Consider the following 24222-nt stretch of genomic DNA (forward strand, 5'->3'; position numbering starts at 1 on the left):
ACCGGGGGCTCCCCGCCCCCCCGCCAGTTCTCCCCGGCCCGGCCCCAGCAGCCTCCCCCCGGGGGCTGGAAGCCCCCCGGGGGCAGCGGGGCCATTCCCCCCGTCAGGAACGCCGGGAGCCCGTCGGTCCCCACCGTGCCATTTTTACGGACTCGGGACAGCAGAGCGGCTCTGGCCCCTCGCGGTGAAACCGGGCTGGGGGGCAACAACCCAACCGCGATGGCGGGCAACCGACCCCGGAGCGGTGGCAAGGCCAGGCAGGCAGCAAAGAGAGCAGTGGTGCTGGGAAACCATTTTAAAGTCAAACGGGTGAACACAGGCACTGAATCCCTCGGGAAGCTCCCGCCGGAGGCGGCTCGCCTCGGCTCTCCCCGAGCTCGCTCTCCGGCACGGGCGGGAGCGGAGAGCCCCGCACCTTCCCGCTCTGCGCTCCCCGGGGGTCTCCGCGGGGATGATCCGGCTGGCGGGGGCATCACCGGGAGCTCCTCTCGGTCAGGACGACGTCCTCGCCGCTGCCGGAGGCGCTGTCTGCGCGGAGCGAGGGACCCGCTTTAGGGAACGCCGTCCCGTCCCGGGGAGCGCCGCAGCCTTGGGGCAGCCGCGCGGTGCCAGAGGGAACCGGCAGCTCCACGCCGCGGGGGCCCAATCCGGTGCCAGAGGCCTCGGCCGGCGTGTTCCCGGCGTAACCAGGCACGTTCCCACCCGGCATCTCCTCTGGCACGAGGGCTCGGCGACCAGGCTTACCCGACAGGCTGACGCAGGACAGGGGCAGGGGGGGCTCGCCTGGACTTTTCCGGGGCTCCGACAAAAGGCTCTCCAGGGAGGCGCAGGTGACGTCCTCCTGCGCGGGGAAGAACCGGGTGAACCATTCCCAGAGGACACGGGGATGGCTTTGGGTCAGCAAGGAAACGTCGCCAGGCGGGAGAAGCCGCCGCCTTCTCCAGTCCCGCGGCAGCTCACCGGCGTCTCCGCTGTGGGCTCCTTCGCCAGCTGCGCGGGGCTGTCCCCCACCGCCCCTTCCTCTTCCTCCTGGGGAGCGGGGACGGCGTAGCCCAGCCGCACCAGCTCCGCTCCGACGTCCAGGTTCTGCGCAGGAATGAGACGGGGCTGGAGAGCAGGCGGCTGGGGGGAGCGGGGCAGGCGGGGGGCCGGGGCGTGTTTGCGGCCGACGGAGAGAGGGGGAAGAGTGGCGGGGGCTCACCTCGCCGCGGTGGATGGCGTAGAGCCTGACCCTCGGCCAGGGGCACAGCCCAGACTGGGCGTAACTGGAAATTTTTGCCACCAGAGGTTTCCACATGGCGCAGTGGGTGAGGCGGTCGAACTCATCCAGCGCCGCCTCTTCCCACTCGTCTCCTGCGGGAGAGGATTTGCCGGATGAGCGCAGTGGACAACTCCGAATCCAGCCCCCCGCCTCCCCCAGGGGCTGCCTGGGGCCCCTTCCCTGCTCACCAGCGGGCACGATCCCGGCCAGGCTGCACTCGATGGCCTGGAAGGGCAGGCTCAGGAAATCGCTCCTGACGGGGAGAGAAAGCCGCCGTGACACCACGCTGCCGGAGCTGCTGGCTCTCCCAGCGAGGGCAGCCCACCACAGCCGCGAGCCCGGCTCCCCGGGGATTTCCGCAGCTCCTCACGCTGCAACCGCTTCACAAAACACCAAACTGCCTCGGCTAATGCCTCCGGTGACGCAGCCACGAGCCCTCGCCCAGGCCACGCTGCAAGCTTCCCTGGGGACGTCAAACCACGGCCCCGTTGTCCCCTCCCGGAGCTCTTCCCCAGGTGCCAGCCTGTGCTCACCGCAGGGCTCGCAGCGCCTCACGGGGGGCCTCCCCGTTGTCCCCAAAATCCACGTAGTAAAGGTCAAAGTTGCCGTTCTCCAGGGTGCCCAGGACACGGGCTCGGTACCATTCGCTGCTGTCCACGTAGGGAGCGGCCACGATGTCCCCTGCTTGGACAGCCGAGAGCTCTGCCTGGGGGGGGACAGGGCGGGTGACATCCCCAGGACGGGCAAGGGGAGCTGGGGGACACGAGGCCGGCGCCCCGCGGGGTCTCACCGCGCGGCCGCTGCTCTGGTAATACTGCCGCATCTCGGTGGTCAGCTTGTCCAGCTGCAGGCTGCGTTGGCCGATGATCTGGATCCAGAAGTGGTTGGGGTTTTCCGCAGCCGAGACGTAAACTTCCAGGTGCTCGTCGGCGTGGAAGCTGAAATCGGGGCTGGGAACTATGGGAGAGGCACGGGGAGCTCCGGTGAGAGCAGGACGGGGCGGCCAAGGGCACCCCCAGCCTCCCGCAGAGATGGGGAGAAGCTGACCCACAGATCCCGCTCGCAGAGACGCATCTCGGACCATCCGCGGGACAAAGGGCTCCTGCCCGGCCTCAGCTCTGGCCACGTCAACACCCGGAGCAGGGACAGAGGGAACAACTCCAGGGAATGGAGCCACAGGCAATCCGGGGTGACCCGGTGCCATTAAAATGGATCCCGACGCTCTGCAGGTCCCTAAGGGACCCGAGCAGATGTGTTCCCCCCCAGCGCAGTTTTCCCGATGCACCCTGGGGACAACACAAACACTTCTCTTACTCTCAAATTTCGGCACTGCCGTGTCAGGCCCTGCCGCCGGCTCCTCCAGCTCCTTGCTCTCATCCTCCAGCTCCTCCGCCTCCTCAAAGGGAGCCTGGCCCGGGAGCGAGCCTTCGCCCCAGGACGAGCCCCCGTCCTCCTCCCTGTGCTCCAGTGCCCCATCGGGGAACGGCTCCCGCTCCCGCTGGCTGCCCAGGGGCTGCTTGCGCTGGCACCGCATCGCCGTCGAGTGGGCCAGCTCCTTCCAGAAAGCATCGTCTTCCATCAGCTTCTCCATGATGAGTTTCTTGGGGGGGGAAAGAGGAGAGGGTTGGGCTCGGGGGCCGAGCCGTGCACCGGCCCCACTGCCTCCTGCTCACCTTGGCGGCTGCCACCTCCTTCCGCGTCCCCGAGAGCTGGATGACCCTGTTCGGGGCCAGGCCGGCGTCGGCCTCGCGCTCACAGAGCACTTTGGCCCCCGAGCTGCGGCAGATGCTCCGCACCGTCTCGCCGCCCCGGCCTATGGGAGACAGGGGAAAACCCTGGGAAACCGAGGCGGAGCGGACTCAGAGCAGGAAGCGGGCTCCATCCCGCAGGGAAGCGGAGCGGCTCTCCTGCCCCGACACACGCTGTTGGGGCTTTTGGCAGCAGCTGTTGCCGCCACGGACACCAAGAGGGTAAATTCGTGACACCTCCCGCTGGCCCCTGCCTCCCTGGGGGGATGGAAGGGCCCTGGGGGGGAGCAGGGGTACCGATGATCCTGCCGACGGCTCTCTGGGGCACGCAGAGCTGCTCTGACACCGGGGCACTCTCCGTCACGATCTGGTGGACGGCGGCTTTCGCCTGGCAGACTTGGCCCGGGGAGCCCGAGATCAGCAGCACCGTCTCCTCGCCCTCGTCCTCTCTCTCCATGTCGATGCGAGCCCCCGTCTCCTGGCTTAGCTGCGGGCACAGGGCGGGGGGGACCAGCCCCCAGCTGCCGTTTACTGGGGCTCCCAATAAACGTCCCGCAGGAGCAACTCGGCCCTCTCCCGTCACCCCTGCACGCCTCCAGCGTCCCTTACCTTTTTGATGGTGGCTCCCTTCCGGCCGATGATGGATTTCACGGCCGCCCGGGGAACTCGCATCTCGATCTCCAGCTCCTCATCTCCCACGAAGATCAGCCGCTCCTCTGCGGGCAGAGTGACGGCAGCCGGTCTCCACAGCCACGTCCACCGGCCCAGGGAGGGGGAAACCCCCGGGGGGGGGTTATAAACAGTAAAAAAGGAAATTCAAAGTGGGCAAAGCCAGGGAGGGGGCCCTCAGCAGCTCTGGAAATCCCAGGGGCGTTCACGTCTGGGGAAGGCGAGGGGAGGTCGGGGTACGGGGGAGGCGGCTGAACCCTCAAGCCCACGCGTGGGAGGGGGTGGGAAGGACACGGGGGGGCTGCGACACCCACCTCGGCTCTCCCGGTACCTGCGGTACAGGATGTAGAGGACGGTGGCACCGGCCGGGATCCCCAAGACCACCGCGGTTTTCTGCAGCGTCGTCAGGCTGCTCCAGCAACCCCGCTCCGCCGCCATCGTCCCCGGCCTGAGGGAGGAGAGGCCTTACCGGGAGCCCCTCCCCAGCCGGGCCCGGGGGGCCAGGCCGAGCCCCCCGCACCGAGGCACCCCCCGCCACCCCCGCTCCCGCCCGCACAGGCGCTGCAGGGGGCTCAGGCCGGAGCCCGCCTCAGCCCCGGTCCCGCCGGAGCAGGCCGCGCTTCCCGGACGCAGGCGGGCGGGCACGGACCCTCGCGGTCCCGCCGCCTACCCGGGGCGGCCTCAAGCTCCCCGGGGAGCCCGACCCCGGGTACCGGTACCGGTACCAGCCCCGGGCACCCGCCCCGGCCCGGCCTCGCCCCGCGCCCCGCCGCCCCTCGAGCCGCCGCCGCTGCCTCACGCGCCCGGCCGCCGCCAGCCCCGCCCCCCGCCGCCACGCTCCAATCATAGCGCCGCTCCTCCCCGCCCCACCAATCACCGCCAAAGGGGCGGCGGCCAATCCCCGGACGGCCTCCCACAGGAGGGGGAGGGAGGAGAGGGGCGAGGGGGGCGGGGCACAGCCCCTTTGCCTGGGAATAAAACGGCCAATCCGCGCCGCGCCGTCGCCGGCTGGAGCCAATCAGCGAGCAGCAGAGGAGGGCTCGGCCCCGCCCCGAGCGGTGAGTGACGTGCGGGGGGTCCCGTAGAGCGCGGAGGTGGGCGCTCTGCCCCGCCCCACAATGCCCCGCGCGGCGTGGCCGTGGGGTCGCGGGGGCGGGGCGGGGCTCGCGCCGTGTGCGCCGCACCCGGTGCCACCCGTGTCACCCCCTGCCCCCCCCCCCCCCGCGCCCCGTTCCCCCCGTGACGGAGCCCACGCACGCGCCGTCCCCCAAAACGCCTTTATTGCACCGCGGTACCGCCCCGGCCCCGGCCGGGCCCCCCGGGGCGGGCCACGCGTGTTCGCCCGCGCCGGAGCCCGTGGCCGTGGGCCTGACCCCCGCCCCGGGTGGGGCCGAGCGCCCGCCGCGGCCCCGGGGACCCCGAAGTGCTCTGCGGGGTGGGGGCCCGACCGGGCGTCCCCCCGTGACGGGGCACCCCCCAGTTTTGGAGCGCCCGTGGGTGAGGGAGCACCCCCAAGTGAGGAGGCACCCCCGGGTGACGGGGGCGTCCCCCCGTGACGGGGCACCCACAGGTGACGGAGCCTCGCCGGGTGACAGCACATCACTGGGCGATGGAGCCCTGCCGGGTGACGGATCCTGCTTGGGTGACGGAGCCCCTCTGGGTGACGGGGCATCACCGGGTGACAAAACCCCTCTGGGTGCCGGAGCATCACCAGGTGACGGAGCATGGCCGGGGTGACAGGCCGTCACTGGGTGATGCAGTGTCACCAGGTGACGAAGCTCCTCTGGGTGACGGAGCATCACCGGGTGATGGACACTCCGTGGGTGACAGAGCACCGCTGGGCGATGGGGCATCACCGGGTGACAGAGTCCCACCGGGGTGACAGACCATCACTGGGTGACGGAGCATGGCCGGGGTGACAGGCCATTGCTGTGTGATGCAGTGTCACCAGGTGACGAAGCCCCTCTGGGTGATGGAGCATCACCGGGTGATGGACACTCCATGGGTGACGGAGCATCGCTGGGTGACGGGGCATCACAGGGTGACAGAGCCCTGCCGGGTGACAGACCATCACCAGGTGATGGAGCATGGCCAGGTGACAGGCCAGTGCTGTGTGATGCAGTGTCACCAGGTGACGAAGCCCCTCTGGGTGATGGAGCATCACCGGGTGATGGACACTCCATGGGTGACACAGCCCTGCCAGGTGACAGACCATCAGTGGGTGACGGGAGCATGGCCAGGTGACAGACCATCGCTGGGTGATGCAGTGTTACCAGGTGATGAAGCCCCTCTGGGTGACAGAGCATCACCGGGGTGATGGACACTCCATGGGTGACGGAGCATCGCTGGGTGACGGGGGCATCACAGGGTGACAGAGCCCTGCCGGGTGACAGACCATCACCAGGTGATGGAGCATGGCCAGGTGACAGGCCATTGCTGTGTGATGCAGTGTCACCAGGTGACGAAGCCCCTCTGGGTGATGGGAGCATCACCGGGGTGATGGACACTCCATGGGTGACACAGCCCTGCCAGGTGACAGACCATCAGTGGGTGACGGAGCATGGCCGGGTGACAGACCATCGCTGGGTGATGCAGTGTTACCAGGTGATGAAGCCCCTCTGGGTGATGGAGCATCACCGGGTGATGGACACTCCATGGGTGACGGAGCATCGCTGGGTGACGGGGCATCACAGGGTGACAGAGCCCTGCCGGGTGACAGACCATCACCAGGTGATGGAGCATGGCCAGGTGACAGGCCATTGCTGTGTGATGCAGTGTCACCAGGTGATGAAGCCCCTCTGGGTGATGGAGCATCACCGGGTGATGGACACTCCATGGGTGACACAGCCCTGCCAGGTGACAGACCATCAGTGGGTGATGGAGCATGGCCGGGTGACAGACCATCGCTGGGTGATGCAGTGTTACCAGGTGACGAAGCCCCTCTGGGTGACGGAGCATCGCTGGGTGACGGGGCATCACAGGGTGACAAAGCCCTGCAGGTGACAGACCATCACCAGGCAACGGAGCATCGCTGGGTGACAAAACCTCTCTGGGTGACGGGGGCATCACCGGGTGATGGACCCTCCATGGGTGACACAGCCCCGCCAGGTGACAGACCATCAGTGGGTGATGGAGCGTGGCTGGGTGACAGGCCATCGCTGGGTGACGGAGCATGGCCGGGTGACAGGCCATCACTGGGTGATGCAGTATCACCAGGTGACGAAGCCCCTCTGGGTGACGGAGGATCACCGGGTGACAAAACTCTGGGTGACAGAGGTGTCACCCACCGGGTGACAGACCATCACCGGCTGACGGACCCTCCATGGGTGACAGCCCATCACCGGGCGATGGAGCATCGCTGGGTGCCGAAGCCCCTCCGGGTGCCGGAGCCCCTGTGAGCGTTGGATCCTCGGCGGGTGCCGGAGCCCCCGTGGGTGCTGGTGTCCCGCCGGCTGCGGGAGCCCCCCCGGCCGTGGGAGCACCCATGGGTGCCGGCGCTCCCCGCCGCCCCCGGCCGCAGGCGGGCAGGGGGCAGGGGGGAGGGCAGGGCGAGGACCCGGGCGTCCGGGCCCCCTCGGGGGGGGGCTCAGCGGGCGCTGCCGGGGGTCTCGGCCTCGGAAGCGAAGAGCTCGCGGTAGAGTGGGGGGGAAGGCGGCGTGCAGCACCCCGGGGTGCAGGCGGCGGAAGGCCTGGAGCTGCTCCACGTGCTGCGAGCACAGCGCCCGCAGGCGCCCCGGCGGCGGCAGCTGCCGGCGGGGGACACGGGCCCGTCACACGCCCGCCGTCGCGGGGCGACGCCGCCGCGTGCACGGAGCGGAGACACGCCTGTCGCACGCGCGGGGCGCCCCACGCCCCGGGGTGACCCGTGGCAGCCCCCCCCCCCACCCCGATGCCCGCGGCCACCCCAGCCCACTTGTGCCCGTGGCACCCGCCCCGCGCCCCCCGGCACCCCGGCGCCCGCACCCTGGCCAGGAGCCCCTCGCGGTGGGTCCGGCGCAGCAGGAGGTGGAAGGCGACTTCCAGGCGTCCCTGCAGCCGCGCCACCTTCGCCTGCTCCTGCAGCCACGGCCGGTCTGGGGACGGGACACGGCGGGTGGCGTGGGGACGGGGACGGGGCGGGAGACGGATGGGTGGGCACGGGGACGGGTGGGGACAGGGATGGGATGGGGACGGGGATGGGATGGACACAGGGATGGGATGGGCACAGGGATGGGATGGGATGGGCACGGGGACAGGGATGGGCATGGGGATGGGATGGGATCAGGATGGGGACTGGATGGGATGGACACGGGGACAGGGATGGGATGGGATGGGCAGGGGGACAGGGATGGGATGGGATGGGCACAGGGACAGGGATGGGATGGGATGGGCAGGGGGACAGGGATGGGATGGGATGAGCATGGGGATGGGATGGGATCAGGATGGGGACTGGATGGGATGGACATGGGGACAGGGATGGGATGAGTACCAGGAAAGGATGGGGACAGGGATGGGATGGGATGGGCATGGGGATGGGATGGGATCAGGATGGGGACTGGATGGGATGGACACGGGGACAGGGATGGGATGAGTACCAGGAAAGGATGGGGACAGGGATGGGATGGGATGGGCATGGGGATGGGATGGGATCAGGATGGGGACTGGATGGGATGGACACGGGGACAGGGATGGGATGGGATGGGCATGGGGATGGGATGGGATCAGGATGTGGACAGGATGGGATGGACACGGGGACAGGGATGGGATGAGTACCAGGAAAGGATGGGGACAGGGATGGGATGGGATGGGCATGGGATGGGATGGGATCAGGATGGGGACTGGATGGGATGGACACGGGGACAGGGATGGGATGGGATGGGCATGGGGATGGGATGGGATCAGGATGTGGACAGGATGGGATGGACACGGGGACAGGGATGGGATGAGTACCAGGAAAGGATGGGGACAGGGATGGGATGGGATGAGCACTGGGACAGGATGGGGACAGGGATGGGATAGGCACAGTGACAGGGATGGACAAGGATGGGGATGGGGATGGGATCGGATGGGATGAGTACCGGGACAGGATGGGGACAGGGATGGGATGGGCATGGGGACAGGGATGGACAAGGATGGGGATGGGGATGGGATGGGCACGGGGACAGGGACAGGATGGGATGGGATGAGGGTGGGGAACATTATGGGGACAGGGACAGGATGGGCACGGGGACAAGGTGGGCATGGGGACAGGGATAGGGACAGGGATGGGGATGGACAAGGAAGGGGCCAGGGACAGGATGAGGATGGAGATGGCGGCAAGGACAGGGGGGGGGACAGGGAGAGGTGGGACCGCGGCAGGGTGGGACGAGGATGGGACGAGGTGGGGCCAGGGCCAGGGGCACCCCAGGAAGGGGGGTGGGGGACGCCCCACCCCAGCACCCGCGCCAGGACCGAATGAGGGGGTGCGGGGCGGGGGGCTGAGGCACGGGGCGGGGGGACGGGGGCCCCTCACTGGCGTTGACGAGGACGAGGGCGCTGAAGAAGGCCACCTCGCTCTCCGAGAAGTGCAGAGCGCAGAGGCTCTGGGCGAAGTCGAAGATGGAGCCGATGAGCTCATGGCAGCCTGGGGGGACCCTCGTCACCGCATGTCCCCACGTGTCCCCTCATGTGTCCCCCCCCCCCACGTCCCCAGCCCTACCCAGGGATCGGAAGAGCTCGGCGCCAGCGTACTTGCCCTCGAAGAAGACGGTCCGGTTGTCGGAGTTGAAGGCTCGGCACATGCGCACCAGCACCACCTCCATGGCGCCTGCCGCCGCCCGGCAGCGGGACGGGGACGGCAACGATGGCACCGGGGACACGGGGCCCCACGGCGCCGCTGCTCAGGGTTGGGTTGATGCCCCCACGGCACCAGCCCCGGGGGCTGTCACCTCCCCGCTGGGGGTCAGGGTGGCCCTTTGGGGGCTGTCACCTCCTTGCTGGGACCCTCGGGGCTGTCACCTCCCCACGGGGGGTCAGGGTGGGGCCCTTGGGGGCTGTCACCTCCCTGCTGGGACCCTCGGGGCTGTCACCTCCCCATGGGGGTCAGGGTGGCCCTTGGGGGCTGTCACCTCCCTGCTGGGACCCTCGGGGCTGTCACCTCCCCACGGGGGTCAGGGTGGCCCTTCGGGGCTGTCACCTCCCCGATGGGACCCTCGGGACTGTCACCTCCCCGATGGGACCAGAGCATCCCATCGCCTGGGGACACCAGGGCTGGGGACGCGGGGGGCAGCAGCGACTGTGGGGCTGGGGACGAGGGGACGGGGTGACCCCGGGGCTGGGGACAGGGGACATGGTGGCCCCGTACCCGCTTTGAGGAGGACGATCTGGTCGTTCTGGCAGAGGTCCATGAAGCCGCGCAGGCGCTTGGCGAACTCCACCACATACTGGATGGCCTCGGTGATGCGCCCGGCGCAGCGCTGCCACATCTCCTCCATCGACTGCGGGACCGGCCGTCACCCCCACCCCAATGCCCCCCCCCCCAAAGCCCCCAAGAGCATCCCCATCGCTCCGCGCCATGCCGGAGCCCCGGGCACCCGGCCCTCGGCATCCTCCGGGTGCCCCGCGGACCGCCGTGTCCCCTCCTAAATCCCCACCATGGTGACCTCACCTTCTTCTGGTAGGCGCAGACCTCCTCACGGGAGAAGGTGTCCCAGCGCCGCAGCTGCAGGTCCTCGGCACGGAGCTGGCAGGTCTCCCGGTACGACTTGAGGACATTCTGGGTGAGGTGCTCTGCGGGGACACGGGGGCTCGGGGACAGGGCCAGCAGCCCTTGCCTGTGTCCCCGATGGGCGAGATCCCACCACCACCCAGCACCCATCAGCAATGGAGCCAGGTCCCACCACCACCCAGCACCCATCAGCGATGGAGCCAGGTCCCCCCACCACCCAGCACCCATCAGCGATGGAGCCAGGTCCCCCCACCACCCAGCACCCATCAGCAATGGAGCTAGGTCCCACCACCACCCAGCACCCATCAGCGATGGAGCCAGGTCCCCCCACCACCCATCAGCAATGGAGCCAGGTCCCACCACCACCCAGCACCCATCAGCAATGGAGCCAGGTCCCACCACCACCCAGCACCCATCAGCAATGGAGCCAGGTCCCACCACCACCCAGCACCCATCAGCGATGGAGCCAGGTCCCCCCACCACCCAGCACCCATCAGCAATGGAGCTAGGTCCCACCACCACCCAGCACCCATCAGCGATGGAGCCAGGTCCCCCCACCACCCATCAGCAATGGAGCCAGGTCCCACCACCACCCAGCACCCATCAGCGATGGAGCCAGGTCCCCCCACCACCCAGCACCCATCAGCGATGGAGCCAGGTCCCACCACCACCCAGCACCCATCAGCAATGGAGCCAGGTCCCACCACCACCCAGCACCCATCAGCAATGGAGCCAGGTCCCACCACCACCCAGCACCCATCAGCGATGGAGCCAGGTCCCCCCACCACCCAGCACCCATCAGCAATGGAGCTAGGTCCCACCACCACCCAGCACCCATCAGCGATGGAGCCAGGTCCCCCCAGCACCCATCAGCAATGGAGCCAGGTCCCACCACCACCCAGCACCCATCAGCGATGGAGCCAGGTCCCACCACCACCCAGCACCCATCAGCAATGGAGCTAGGTCCCACCACCACCCAGCACCCATCAGCGATGGAGCCAGGTCCCACCACCACCCAGCACCCATCAGCAATGGAGCTAGGTCCCACCACCACCCAGCACCCATCAGCGATGGAGCCAGGTCCCACCACCACCCATCAGCGATGGAGCCAGCCCCCATGGGCACGTGGCACCCAGCGACTCACCGATCTCCACGCCGGAGAATGTGGGTGACTCCAGGAGGCCACCAACATCGGGGTGGGGGTAGAAATCGGGTCTATCCCTGTCCCCATCCCCGTCCCCGTCCCCATCCGGGCCCCGCTTGGTCCCCTCCAGCCGCCCCGGCTCCAGCTCCGCCGTGGGAGCAACCCTGCCCTCCGTCCCACTGTGGTGGGTGCCGGGGCACCCCGGGGTGCCGGCGGGGGTCAGCGGGTGGCCCCGGCACCCCATCAGCCCCAGAGCGATGGTGGGTGCCCCCTCGGCCGCCCGCTGCCGCTGCTCCAGCTGCTGCTGCACCTCGGCGTGCAGCCGGTCCCGCTGCTTCTTGGACATGCGGCCGAACTTGACGGCTGCGGGGAGAGGCGGTGGCGGTGCTGGGGGACACGCGTGCCGCGCACGTGTCTGCACGCGTGTGCATGCACCGGCCCGGCTCCCCACGACCTACATAGCTGTGGCACCAGGGCTTTCCGGCCCCACGCGCGTGTCGCAGCGGCCCCCGCTGCCCCGCTTCCTCCGGGTGCACCCACGGCCCCTCCGCTTCCTCCCGGGGACGCCGCGGCCCCCCCAGGGCGTCCTGCGGCCCCCGAGCAGCCACAGCCCCGCGGGCACAGGCGGTGGGAGCGGGGCCCGGGGATGCACCCACTTCTGGGGTGGGGGATGTGCCCAGCATTGGGGTTGGGGATGCACCCAGGGTTGGGGTGGGGGATGCACCCAGGTGTGGGGATGCGCCCAGGGTTGGGGTGGGGGATGCACCCAGGGTTGGGATTGGGGATGCACCCAGGGTTGGGGTGGGGGATGCACCCAGGGTTGGGGTGGGGGATGCACCCAGGTGTGGGGATGCGCCCAGGGTTGGGGTGGGGGATGCACCCAGGGTTGGGATTGGGGATGCACCCAGGGTTGGGGTGGGGGATGCACCCAGGTGTGGGGATGCGCCCAGGGTTGGGGTGGGGGATGCACCCGGGTGCGGGGATGCACCCAGGGTTGGGGTGGGGGATGCACCCAGGGCTGGGGTGGGGGATGCACCCAGGTGTGGGGTGGGGGATGCACCCAGGGTTGGGATTGGGGATGCACCCAGGGTTGGGGTGGGGGATGCACCCAGGTGTGGGGATGCGCCCAGGGTTGGGGTGGGGGATGCACCCAGGTGTGGGGTGGGGGATGCACCCAGGGTTGGGATTGGGGATGCACCCAGGGTTGGGGTGGGGGATGCACCCAGGGTTGGGGTGGGGGATGCACCCAGGTGTGGGGATGCGCCCAGGGTTGGGGTGGGGGATGCACCCAGGGTTGGGATTGGGGATGCACCCAGGGTTGGGGTGGGGGATGCACCCAGGGTTGGGGTGGGGGATGCACCCAGGTGTGGGGATGCGCCCAGGGTTGGGGTGGGGGATGCACCCAGGTGTGGGATTGGGGATGCACCCAGGTGTGGGGATGCACCCAGGGTTGGGGTGGGGGATGCACCCAGGGTTGGGGGTGGGGGATGCACCCAGGTGTGGGGTGGGGGATGCACCCAGGGTTGGGGTGGGGGATGCACCCAGGGTTGGGGTGGGGGATGCACCCAGGTGTGGGGATGCGCCCAGGGTTGGGGTGGGGGATGCACCCAGGGCTGGGGTTGGGGATGCACCCAGGGTTGGGGTGGGGGATGCACCCAGGGTTGGGGTGGGGGATGCACCCAGGTGCGGGGATGCACCCAGGGTTGGGGTGGGGGATGCACCCAGGGTTGGGATTGGGGATGCACTCAGGTGTGGGGATGCACCCAGGGTTGGGGTTGGGGATGTGCCCAGGTGCGGGGATGCACCCAGGCGTGGGGAGGGGGCTGCACACGTAGCCCGGGGTGGGCACCCACCGTCGCGGGACATGCCGAGGCGCAGGCACTTCTGCAGGCGGCAGTGCTGGCAGCGGTTGCGGCTGGCCCGGTCGATGGGGCAGTTCTGCTGGCGGCTGCAGGCGTAGCTCAGGCTGCTCTGCTGGCTGCGCCGGAAAAAGCCCTGCGCCGGGGGTCACCCCTGTGCCAGCACCCCCGGCACCCCCCGGCACCCTCCCGGCACCCCTAGTACCCTCCCAGCATTCTCCTGACACCCTCGGCACCCCCCCGCACCCTCCTGGCACCCTCCGGGCACCCCCAAGCACCTCCAGTACCCTCCCAGCACCCCCCGGCACCCCCAGCACCCCCAGCATCCCCTGCACCCCCAGCACCCTCCTGGCACCCCTGGCACCCCCCGGCACCCTCCCAGCACCCCCAGCGCCCTCCTGGCACCCTCCTGGCACCCCCCAGCATCCCCGGCACCCCCAGCACCCTCCTGGCACCCCCAGCACCCTCCTGGCACCCCTGGCACCCCCCGGTACCCTCCCAGCACCCCCGGCGCCCTCCTGGCACCCTCCTGGCACCCCCCAGCATCCCCGGCACCCTCCCGGCACCCCCAGCACCCTCCTGGCACCCCCTGGCACCCCCGGCACCCTCCCAACACCCCTGGCACCCTCCTGGCACCCCTGGCACCCTCCCAGCACCCTCCCGGCACCCCCAGCACCCTCCTGGCACCCCCTGGCACCCCCAGCACCCCTGGCACCCTCCCAGCACCCCCAGCACCCTCCTGGCACCCCTGGCACCCTCCCGGCACCCCCCGACACCCCCAGCACCCCCTGCACCCCTGGCACCCTCCCAGCACCCCCTGGCACCCCCCAGCACCCCCAGCACCCCTGGCACCCCCTGGCACCCTCCCAGCACCCTCCTGGCACCCCCCAACACCCCCAGCACCCCCAGCACCCCCCGGCGCCCCTGGCACCCCTGGCACCCCCAGCACCCCTGGCACCCTCTCAGCACCCCCGGCACCCCCGGCACCCGGCCCACCTTGCAGCCCTCGCAGGTGATGACGCCGTAGTGGATCCCCGAGGATTTGTCCCCGCAGATCTTGCAGGGGATCACCTCGATGTGGGCTGCGGGCGGGAGGGACGGCGTGGGCACCCGCCCGGGGACCCCCGGGGCTCGCGGGGTGCTCAGGGCCCCCCCGGGCTCACGTGGCACCCGTGGGACCGTGTGTCGCCGCCTGGGTCCTCGCAGGCGCTGCCTGGGCTCACATGTCCCCTGTGGGACCACGTGTCCCCAACGGGCTCACGTGTCGCTCACATGTTCACGTGTCGCCACACGGGTTCGCGTGACCGCTGTTGGGCTTGCGTGCCCCGTGTAGGCTCACGTCCCCCATCGGCTCACGTGTCACCCCGTGGACTCCCGTGTCCCCACCAAGTTCACGTGTCACCCCGTGGGCTCCCGTGTCCCCACTAAGTTCATGCGTCACCCCGTGAGCTCCCGTGTCCCCACTAAGTTCCCGCGTCACCCCGTGAGCTCCCATGTCCCCGCTAAGTTCCCGTGTCACCCCATGGGCTCCCCTGTCCCAAGTTCCCGTGTCACCCCGTGGGCTCCCATGTCCCCACTAAGTTCCCGTGTCACCCCATGGGCTCCCGTGTCCCCACCAAGTTCCCGTGTCACCCCGTGAGCTCCCATGTCCCCACCAAGTTCCAGTGTCACCCCGTGAGCTCCCGTGTCCCCACCAAGTTCCCGTGTCACCCCATGGGCTCCCGTGTCCCCACCAAGTTCCCGTGTCACCCCGTGAGCTCCCATGTCCCCACCAAGTTCCCGTGTCACCCCATGAGCTCCCGTGTCCCCACCAAGTTCCCGTGTCACCCCATGAGCTCCCATGTCCCCACCAAGTTCCCGTGTCACCCCATGAGCTCCCGTGTCCCCACCAAGTTCCCGTGTCACCCCATGAGCTCCCGTGTCCCCACCAAGTTCCAGTGTCACCCCGTGAGCTCCCATGTCCCCACCAAGTTCCCGTGTCACCCCATGAGCTCCCGTGTCCCCACCAAGTTCCAGTGTCACCCCGTGAGCTCCCATGTCCCCACCAAGTTCCCGTGTCACCCCATGAGCTCCCGTGTCCCCACCAAGTTCCAGTGTCACCCCGTGAGCTCCCATGTCCCCACCAAGTTCCCGTGTCACCCCATGAGCTCCCGTGTCCCCACCAAGTTCCCGTGTCACCCCGTGGGCTCCCAAGGGCCCTGCAGGACCACGCGCCCTCTCCAGGACCACGTCTGCCACCCACGTTCCCAGTGGGACTCCATGGCCTCCTGTGTCCCCTATGGACCCCGATGTCATTTAGGGGCTCACGTGCCCCCCATGAGCTTGCGTGGTCCCTGTGGGCTCCCACGGGCTCCCAGGGCACCTATGGGCTCCCAGGGCACCTATGGGCTCCCACAGCACCTATGGGTTCCCACGGCACCTATGGGCTCCCACAGCACCTATGGGCTCCCAGGGCACCTATGGGCTCCCACAGCACCTATGGGCTCCCAGGGCACCTATGGGTTCTCATGGCACCTATGGGCTCCCAGGGCACCTATGGGCTCCCACAGCACCTATGGGCTCCCACAGCACCTATGGGCTCCCAGGGCACCTGTGGGCTCCCACAGCACCTATGGGTTCCCACAGCACCTATGGGCTCCCAGGGCACCTATGGGCTCCCACAGCACCTATGGGCTCCCAGGGCACCTATGGGTTCCCACGGCACCTATGGGCTCCCAGGGCACCCCATGGGCTCCCACAGCACCTAGGGGTTCCCACAGCACCTATGGGCTCCCACGGCACCTATGGGCTCCCGTGGCACCTACGGGCTCCCAGGGCACCCCATGGGCTCCCACAACACCTATGGGCTCCCACAGCACCTATGGGCTCCCAGGGCACCTATGGGCTCGCACAGCACCTATGGGCCCCTGTGGCACCTATGGGCTCCCACGGCACCTATGGGCTCCCGTGGCACCTATGAGCTCCCGTGGCACCCCATGGGCTCCCAGGGCACCTATGGGCTCCCAGGGCACCTATGGGCTCCCGTGGCACCCCATGGGCTCCCACGTCCTCCACACACTCAGGTCCCCCCCAGGGACCCATGGGTGCCCCCCGGGCGTCCCCCCATAGCCCCACCGCAGGGTGGGCCCTGCCGGACGCCGGGGGCTGCTGAAACCGCAACGGCAGCGAGCGCCGGCAAAGCCACAACTGGGACACAGCCCCACCTTGCAGGAAGGCACCCGCCGCCCCGGCATGGCACGGCACGGCCCCGGCACGGCCCCGGCATGGCTCGGGCACGGCACAGCACAGCCATGGCACGGCATGGCCCCGGCATGGCTCGGGCACGGCACGGCACGTCCCTGGCATGGCCCCGGCATGGCTCTGGCACGGCACAGCACAGCCATGGCATGGCCCCAGCACAGCATGGCACAGCCCTGGCATGGCCCTGGCATGGCCCCGGCATGGCTCTGGCACGGCACAGCACAGCCACGGCACAGCACGGCCCCAGCATGGCTCTGGCACGGCACGGCACAGCCCCGGCATGGCCCCAGCACAGCATGGCACAGCCCTGGCATGGCCCCGGCATGGCTCGGGCACGGCACGGCACGGCCCCAGCATGGCTTGGGCACGGCACGGCATGGCCCCGGCATGGCCCAGCATGGCACAGCACAGCCCTGGCATGGCCCCAGCACAGCCCCAGCATGGCTCGGGCACGGCACGGCCCTGGCACGGCACAGCCCCAGCATGGCCCCGGCATGGCTCGGGCACAGCCTGGCACAGCCCTGGCACCTGTGGCCAGGGGGCCATGGCCTGTGGTCACAGGGACGGGGAGCTCCAGAACCATGGGAGTGGGGGACACCAGGTTTGGGGACAGCGGGGCTGGGGAAATTGGGGCTGGGGACATCGGGGTTGGGGACACCGGGGTTGGGGACATCGGGGTTGGGGAAGTGGGGGGACACCAGAGCCAGGGAACAGCTGAGCTTGAGGGGACACCAGAGCCAAGGGACACCGGAGCAGGGGGGCCAGGAGCAGGGGGACACCAGAGCAAACACGTCGGAGCTGGGGGACACCAGGGGGGACACCGGGGGGGACACCGGGGGGGACCCCAAAGCTGGAGCTGCCCCAGAGCCCCCAGGAGACCCCTCCTCTCGTCCCCCAACCGCCACCAGCTTGTCACCCCCCGCCCTGCACACGCTCGTGCACGTACCTGCACACCCGCGCGCCCTCGTGCATGCTTGTGCACGCTCAGACGTGCCTGAGCCCCCTCCTGCCTGCTCACGCGCGCTTGCGCGCTTGTGCACACCCGCATGCGGTCGGTCGAGCACGGGGATGTTGGGGGGCTGACGCATGCTTGGGCACACTCGGGCACGCTCGGGCACGCGTGGGCACATGTACACACCCTCAGTCGTCACACACGCTTGGGCACACTTGCGTGTGTGCATTCGCAAAGGGTTGTGCAAAGCTGCGAATGCTTGCGCACGCTCCTGCAGGCTGCTGCACACCTGTCATGCTTGCACATGTTCACGCATGCTTGCCCATGTTCACAAATGCTTGTGCACACTCCTGCAGGCTGCTGCATGCCTGTCATGCTTGCACACATTCATGCACGCTTGCCCATGTTCATAAACGCTTGTGCACACTCCTGCAGGCTGCTGCATGTTTGTCCATGCTTGCACACACTCACACATGTTCACAAATGCTTGTGCACACTCCTGCAGGCTGCTGCACGCTTGTCCATGCTTGCACACATTCACGCATGCTTGCACATGTTCACAAATGCTTGTGCACACTCATGTGCGCTTGCACACGCCCGTGCATGCCTGCACACGCTCACGCACACTCTCGCACGCTCGGGGACGCTTGCACAGGCTGCTACACGTCCACCGACGCTCCCGCGCGCTCCCTCGCACCCTCACACACGTTCTCGCGCGCTTGTGCACGCACGCGGGCCGCTCCTTCACGCACGCACACGTGTGCACACGCCCGCACCTCTTCCTCCTGGGGCTGAATCCGCTTCGTCGGCTTTTTCCACCTGCCCCAGTTTTGGGGCCCGGCGGCCGCCCTCGCATCCGGCGGCGGTGGCCGGGCACCGGGGACCCCCGCGGCGACGCCGGCCCGGAGGGGCCCTGGGAATTCGGCGCTTTGAGTCAGCCCCGCACCCCGGCACCCGCATTAGTCAACGGTGCCGGCGCCGGTGGCTGCCAGGAAGCGCCGCTTTCGGGTGCTGCTCCTGCCGGGAACCGGTGGCGAGAGGTCGCCGAGGTCTCGCCCGGCCCCACGCCTCGCCGCCGGCGCCCGCCACTCCCACGGCACCCACCCGCACCTGTGGGCACCGGGTGCCCCGGGCGCCTGCCAGCACCATGGGCACCCAACGGCACCGGCCATCCCCACCGGCACCCACCGGCGCTCGTCAGCACCCGCCAGCCCCATGGGCACCCAACGGTACCTGCCATCCCCAGCAGCACCCAGCAGCACCCAGCAGCACCCAGCAGCACCATGGGCACCCACCGATACCCAGCATCTCCACCCACATCCATCAGCCCCATCAGTCCCAGGGGCACCCACCAGCAGCCATCATCCCCACCAGCACCCACCAACATCCACCAGCACCCACCAGCACCTTGAGCACCCACTGGTACCCCGGCAGCACCACCAGCACCATGAGCATCCGTCAGTACCCACCGGTACCGGTCATCCCCATGAGCACCCACCGGTACCCGTCAGCCCCACGGGGACCTACTGGCACCCATCAGCCCCACCAGCACCCACTGGTACCTGTCAGCCCCACCAGCACCCATCAGCCCCACAGGGACCCACTGGCCCAGGGCACCCACTGGCCCCCGCCAGCTCCACGGGCACCCACAGGCACCCGTCAGCCCTAGGGACACCCACCAGCACCCTCAGCCCCCCCAGCACCCATGGGGACCTGCTGGCACCCGTCAGCACCCATGTCCCTGGGGCGGGGGGATGACCCGGCGCTCCTGACCCCCCCGCAGCATGGCGTCACGGCAAAACACGCCATGACACGGGCGGGCATGTCATGGCACCAGGCCGACACGCCATGAGGCGGAGGGGAAGGAGGGGACCCCTGGGGACCCCAGCCCCAGCACCCATGGGTGCCGGCGCCCCTGCCTCAGTTTCCCCACTGCCAAAGCAGGGTGGGGGTGGGGGGGGCTGCGGGTGGGGGTGGCGCGGGAGCGGGGCCACCTGCGTGTCCCCGTCCGTGTCCCCAGCGGCGTCACCTGCACCGGCCCCGTGCAGCTGCCAGCCCCCACCACATCTAAGGGTGAGCGCCCGACCCGCAGGTGCGCGGGGGCACCCATGGGTGCTGGGGGGCACCCGCGCCCCCCGGCCTCGGGTGCTCGGCGGCCACGGCTGTGGGTGCGGGGGGAAACGGGGCTGCCTGGTGCCGCGGCACCACCGGGACAGGCGGCAACATGCAAGAACATGTGTGCACACCCCGCGACATGCATGCACATCACGCTCCGTGCACGGACACCCGGAGCCGTGCACAACACCCGCACGCGCTGTACCGCCCTGCAACACGGGTGCACACACCATAACATGTGTGCATATGCAGCTACACATGTGCACACGCAGCAACATGCTGTAACATGCGTGCACATGTAGCAACACGCCATAACACGCATGCACAGACCCCATAGTGTGTGCAGATGCAGCTACGCAACCTGCATCGCATGTCTGCCCCAAAACATGCCTGCACATGCCACGACATGCGTGGTTGTGCTGTAACATGTGCCAAGAAGCCTGTGTGAGCTGTAAAACACATGTGGTGCTGCAACATGCTGACACACGCTAACACACGCGGCCCCCATGCCCTGGTAGCTCCTGGTGCTCTCACGCATGCATACATGCAGGCACACTCATGTGCATGCTCACACACATGTCTGCACACACATGCGTGGTCCCTCAAGGTGTGCACACCCCTGCCTGCACCCTGCCCTCGCACACACGCTCACACACTTGCATGCGCATGGCCCAACATGCTCCCACCTGCTTGTACAAGCACACAGCCATGCCCACACATGTGCGCACACACACATGCACGCCCGTGTGCTCCCACACCCTTGCACACACATGTGCAAATGCACACGCCTGCTCCCACCTGCTTGCACACCCCCCCACACCCACATGTCTGCACACACGCGCTCCCACATGCTTGCACACGCACACAGGTCCCCGTGTGCCCCCACACCCTCGCACACACGCTCCTGCCTGCTCCCACCCGCATGCCTGCTCCCACATGCTTGCACACACACTCACACACCCCTGCCTGCTCCCACATGCTTGCACACACACTCACACACCCCTGCCTGCTCCCACATGCTTGCACACACACTCACACACCCCTGCCTGCTCCCACATGCTTGCACACACACTCACACACCCCTGCCTGCTCCCACATGCTTGCACACACACTCACACACCCCTGCCTGCTCCCACATGCTTGCACACACACACGCACACCCCTGCCTGCTCCCACATGCTTGCACACACACTCACACACCCCTGCCTGCTCCCACATGCTTGCACACACACACGCACACCCCTGCCTGCTCCCACATGCTTGCACACATACTCACACACCCCTGCCTGCTCCCACATGCTTGCACACATACTCACACACCCCTGCCTGCTCCCACATGCTTGCACACACACACGCACACCCCTGCCTGCTCCCACATGCTTGCACACACACACGCACACCCCTGCCTGCTCCCACATGCTTGCACACATACTCACACACCCCTGCCTGCTCCCACATGCTTGCACACATACTCACACACCCCTGCCTGCTCCCACATGCTTGCACACACACTCGCACACCCCTGTCTGCTCCCACACGCTTGCACACATGCATCTGCATGCTCCCTCACCCTTGCACACACACACACACGCCTGCAGGCTTCTACATGCCTGCGTGCACGTACGTTTGCTCTCGCAAGCTTCCACTGCCCACACACACACCCTTGTGCTCCCGTGCTTTGCACACATGTGTGCATACCCCACCCTGCTCCCACACCCTTGCACACCCACATGCAGACCCCAGCACGCTCCCACTCGCACACGCACCCCCGGCACGCCCGCTCCCACCCTCCTCCGTGCGTGCGCCTCCACTCTCACACGCTCCCGACACGCTTGCACGCTCCCGGCACGCTTGCACGCTCTCACACGCGTGCACGCACCCGCGCCCGGCCACAGGCACCTGCCAGCTCCCCCGCCTTGCACACACGCACGCCCCCTCCCACCCCCAGCCACACACAACCCCCCCGGCCTCGCCCGCACGCGCCCGCACACGCGTGTGCCCCCCGCCCGCAGCCCCCCGCACCAGGCCCTACCTCGCATGGCGGCGGCGGCGGCGCGGGCGGCGCGGCCGAGCGTTATAAGGGCGCCGGGGCCCCCCCGGCATCCTGCCCCCCCCGGCATCCTGCCCCCCCCGGCCCCACGCACTGGAAATTTCCGACTTTCCACGGCGCGGCCGGGGGGGAAACTGAGGCACGGAGGGGCGGCGCGGGGAGCCAGGCCCGGGGGCGCCCCCCGCCCCCCGTGACCCCGCTGACCCCGCCAAGCCGAGCGGGCACCGGGGGCCGGGCGGGCACCGCCACCGTCGCCCCAAATCCCCCGGGGCGGCTCCGGCACCCCCAGGCCCCACGGGACCCCAGGGCACCCCGGTGTGCGCGGGTTTGGGGTGCAGCCGGCGCACCCCAGGGCACCCCGATGTGCCCAAGTTTGGGGTGCAGCCGGGGGACCCCAGGGCACCCCGGTGTGCGCGGGTTTGGGGTGCAGCCGGCGCACCCCAGGGCACCCCGATGTGCCCAAGTTTGGGGTGCAGCCGGGGGACCCCAGGGCACCCTGGTGTGCATGGGTTTGGGGTGCAGCCAGGACACCCCAGGGCACCCCAATGTGCATGGGTTTGGGGTGCAGCCGGGGGACTCCGCAGCACCCCGGTGTGCCCAAGTTTGGGGTGCAGCCGGGGCACCCCAGGGCACCCTGATGTGCCCGGCTTTGGGGTGCAGCCGGGGCACCCCGCAGCACCCTGGTGTGCGTGGGTTTGGGGTGCAGCCGGGGCACCCCATGGTACCCCGATGTGCCCAACTTTGGGGTGCAGCCGGGGGACCCCGCAGTACCCCGGTGTGCGCAGGTTTGGGGTGCAGCCGGGGCACCCCAACGTGCCCAGCTTTGGGGTGCAGTGATGGGACCCCATGGCACCCCAATGTGCCCGGCCTTGGCATGCATCTGCAGAACCCCACAGCACCCCAATGTGCCCAAGTTTGGGGTGCAGCCGGGGCACCCCGACGTGCCCAGCTTTGGGGCGCAGTGATGAGACCCCAGGGCACCCCGATGTGCCCATTTTTGGGGTGCAGTGATGGGACCCCAGGGCACCCCAATGTGCCCATTTTTGGGGTGCAGCCGGGGCACCCCGATGTGCCCAACTTTGGGGTGCATCCATGGGACCCCAGGGCACCCCGATGTGCCCAAGTTTGGGGTGCAGTGATGGGACCCCAGGGCACCCCAACGTGCCCGTCTTTGGGGTGCAGTGATGGGACCCCACAGCGCCCCAATGTGCCCAACTTTTGGGGTGCATCCATGGGACCCCATACTTTTGGGGTGCATCCATGGGACCCCATGGCACCCCAATGTGCCCATTTTTGGTGTGCAGCCGGGGCACCCCATGGCACCCCAATGTGCCTGTCTTTGGGGTGCAGTGATGGGACCCCAGGGCACCCCAACGTGCCCGTCTTTGGGGTGCATCCATGGGACCCCATGGCACCCCGGTGTGCCCACTTTTGGGGTGCAGTGATGGGACCCCGCAGCACCCCCGGCACCCGCGGGGGTTCAGGCGCTGCCGGCTCTTGGGGCAAACTGAGGCCCCAGCTTTGGCGAGCGCAAGCCAGGCCCCCGGGGGTCCCCACGGCCACGCGGCCCGGCCCTGGCCCGTGGCCCCTGTGACCCCCGTCTCCAGTGTCCCCCCGTGTCCCCCCGTGACCCCCGTGTCCCCCGGTGACCCCCGTGTCCCCCCATGTGCCCCCGTGTCCCGTGCCCCCCGGTGACCCTCGTGTTCCCCCATGTGCCCCCGTGTCCTGTGCCCCCCCGTGACCCCCGTGACCCCCGTGTTCCCCCATGTGCCCCTGTGTCCCGTGCCCCCCGTGTCCCCCGTTGACCCCCGTGTCCCCCCATGTGCCCCCGTGTCCCGTGCCCCCCGGTGACCCTCGTGTTCCCCCATGTGCCCCCGTGTCCTGTGCCCCCTGGTGACCCCCGTGACCCCCCGTGTGCCACCGTGTCCCGTGACCCCCGTGTCCCTCCGTGACCCCCGTGTCCCGTGTGCCACCGTGTCCCATGACCCCCGTGTCCCCCCGTGACCCCCGTGTCCCCCCGTGACCCCCCGTGTGCCTGTGTCCCCCCGTGACCCCCCGTGTCCCCGGGCCCCACCCGCCGCCGCCGCCGGGGCTCAGCGCTGCCCGAGGGGGGCGCCCGGCCCCGCCCACAAACCCACCCTGACCCCGCCCACAAACCCACCGACCCCGCCCACAAGCCCACCCGACCCCGCCCGCAAGCCCACCCGACCCCGCCCACAAACCCACCCGACCCCGCCCACAAACCCACCAGACCCCGCCCACAAACCCACCCTGACCCCGCCCACGCAGCCAACCAGACCCCGCCCCCCTCCTGGCCCCCGCCCCCCATTGTGACTCCGCCCCCTCGCCTGCTGCCGTGGCCCCGCCCCCCGCTCAGGCCCCGCCCCCCCGCTCAGGCCCCGCCCCCCCCCCCCGGGCAGCGCAGCGGGGGGGGCGCCGAGGTGGCAGCGGGGGACACGGGGGGGTCCCGAAGGGGCCCCTGCCCCCCAGCACGGGGGG

General features: G+C 69.3%; 2 protein-coding genes across 2 annotated transcripts; both read right to left on the reverse strand.

The window, feature by feature from the left end:
- Positions 1–472: 472 nt before the first annotated feature.
- TDRKH (tudor and KH domain containing) lies at positions 473–4116 on the reverse strand. Its single transcript, XM_075724592.1, has 12 exons — positions 3993–4116; positions 3619–3725; positions 3307–3496; positions 2935–3074; positions 2576–2861; positions 2052–2218; positions 1795–1967; positions 1450–1514; positions 1202–1353; positions 961–1086; positions 745–841; positions 473–528 (listed from the first exon to the last, which is right to left on the reverse strand). Exons 1-12 carry the CDS (start codon positions 4114–4116, stop codon positions 473–475), a joined length of 1683 nt encoding a protein of 560 aa, XP_075580707.1.
- Positions 4117–7264: 3148 nt separating this feature from the next.
- RORC (RAR related orphan receptor C) lies at positions 7265–14437 on the reverse strand. The gene is given in 11 exon segments (XM_075724354.1): positions 7265–7324; positions 7326–7424; positions 7628–7731; positions 7734–7751; positions 9170–9280; positions 9356–9463; positions 10001–10133; positions 10304–10425; positions 11508–11870; positions 13361–13502; positions 14363–14437. Coding segments are annotated over 10 exon segments (1131 nt in total). The 5' UTR covers positions 13374–13502; positions 14363–14437.
- Positions 14438–24222: the final 9785 nt, after the last annotated feature.

This window comes from Pelecanus crispus, chromosome 22 (assembly GCF_030463565.1).
Source record: "Pelecanus crispus isolate bPelCri1 chromosome 22, bPelCri1.pri, whole genome shotgun sequence".
NCBI classification, from domain to species: domain Eukaryota; kingdom Metazoa; phylum Chordata; class Aves; order Pelecaniformes; family Pelecanidae; genus Pelecanus; species Pelecanus crispus.

Bases quoted from the DNA above. Each gene is read 5' to 3' on its own strand.
- TDRKH (XM_075724592.1), bottom strand. From the start codon at position 4,116: ATGGCGGCGGAGCGGGGTTGCTGGAGCAGCCTGACGACGCTGCAGAAA. The intron at 1,968-2,051 runs GTGAGACCCCGC...GTCCCCCCCCAG, and splicing joins ACCAGAGCAGCGGCCGCGCG to GCAGAGCTCTCGGCTGTCCA. The intron at 1,354-1,449 runs GTGAGCAGGGAA...CCTCTCCCGCAG, and splicing joins GGCCGGGATCGTGCCCGCTG to GAGACGAGTGGGAAGAGGCG.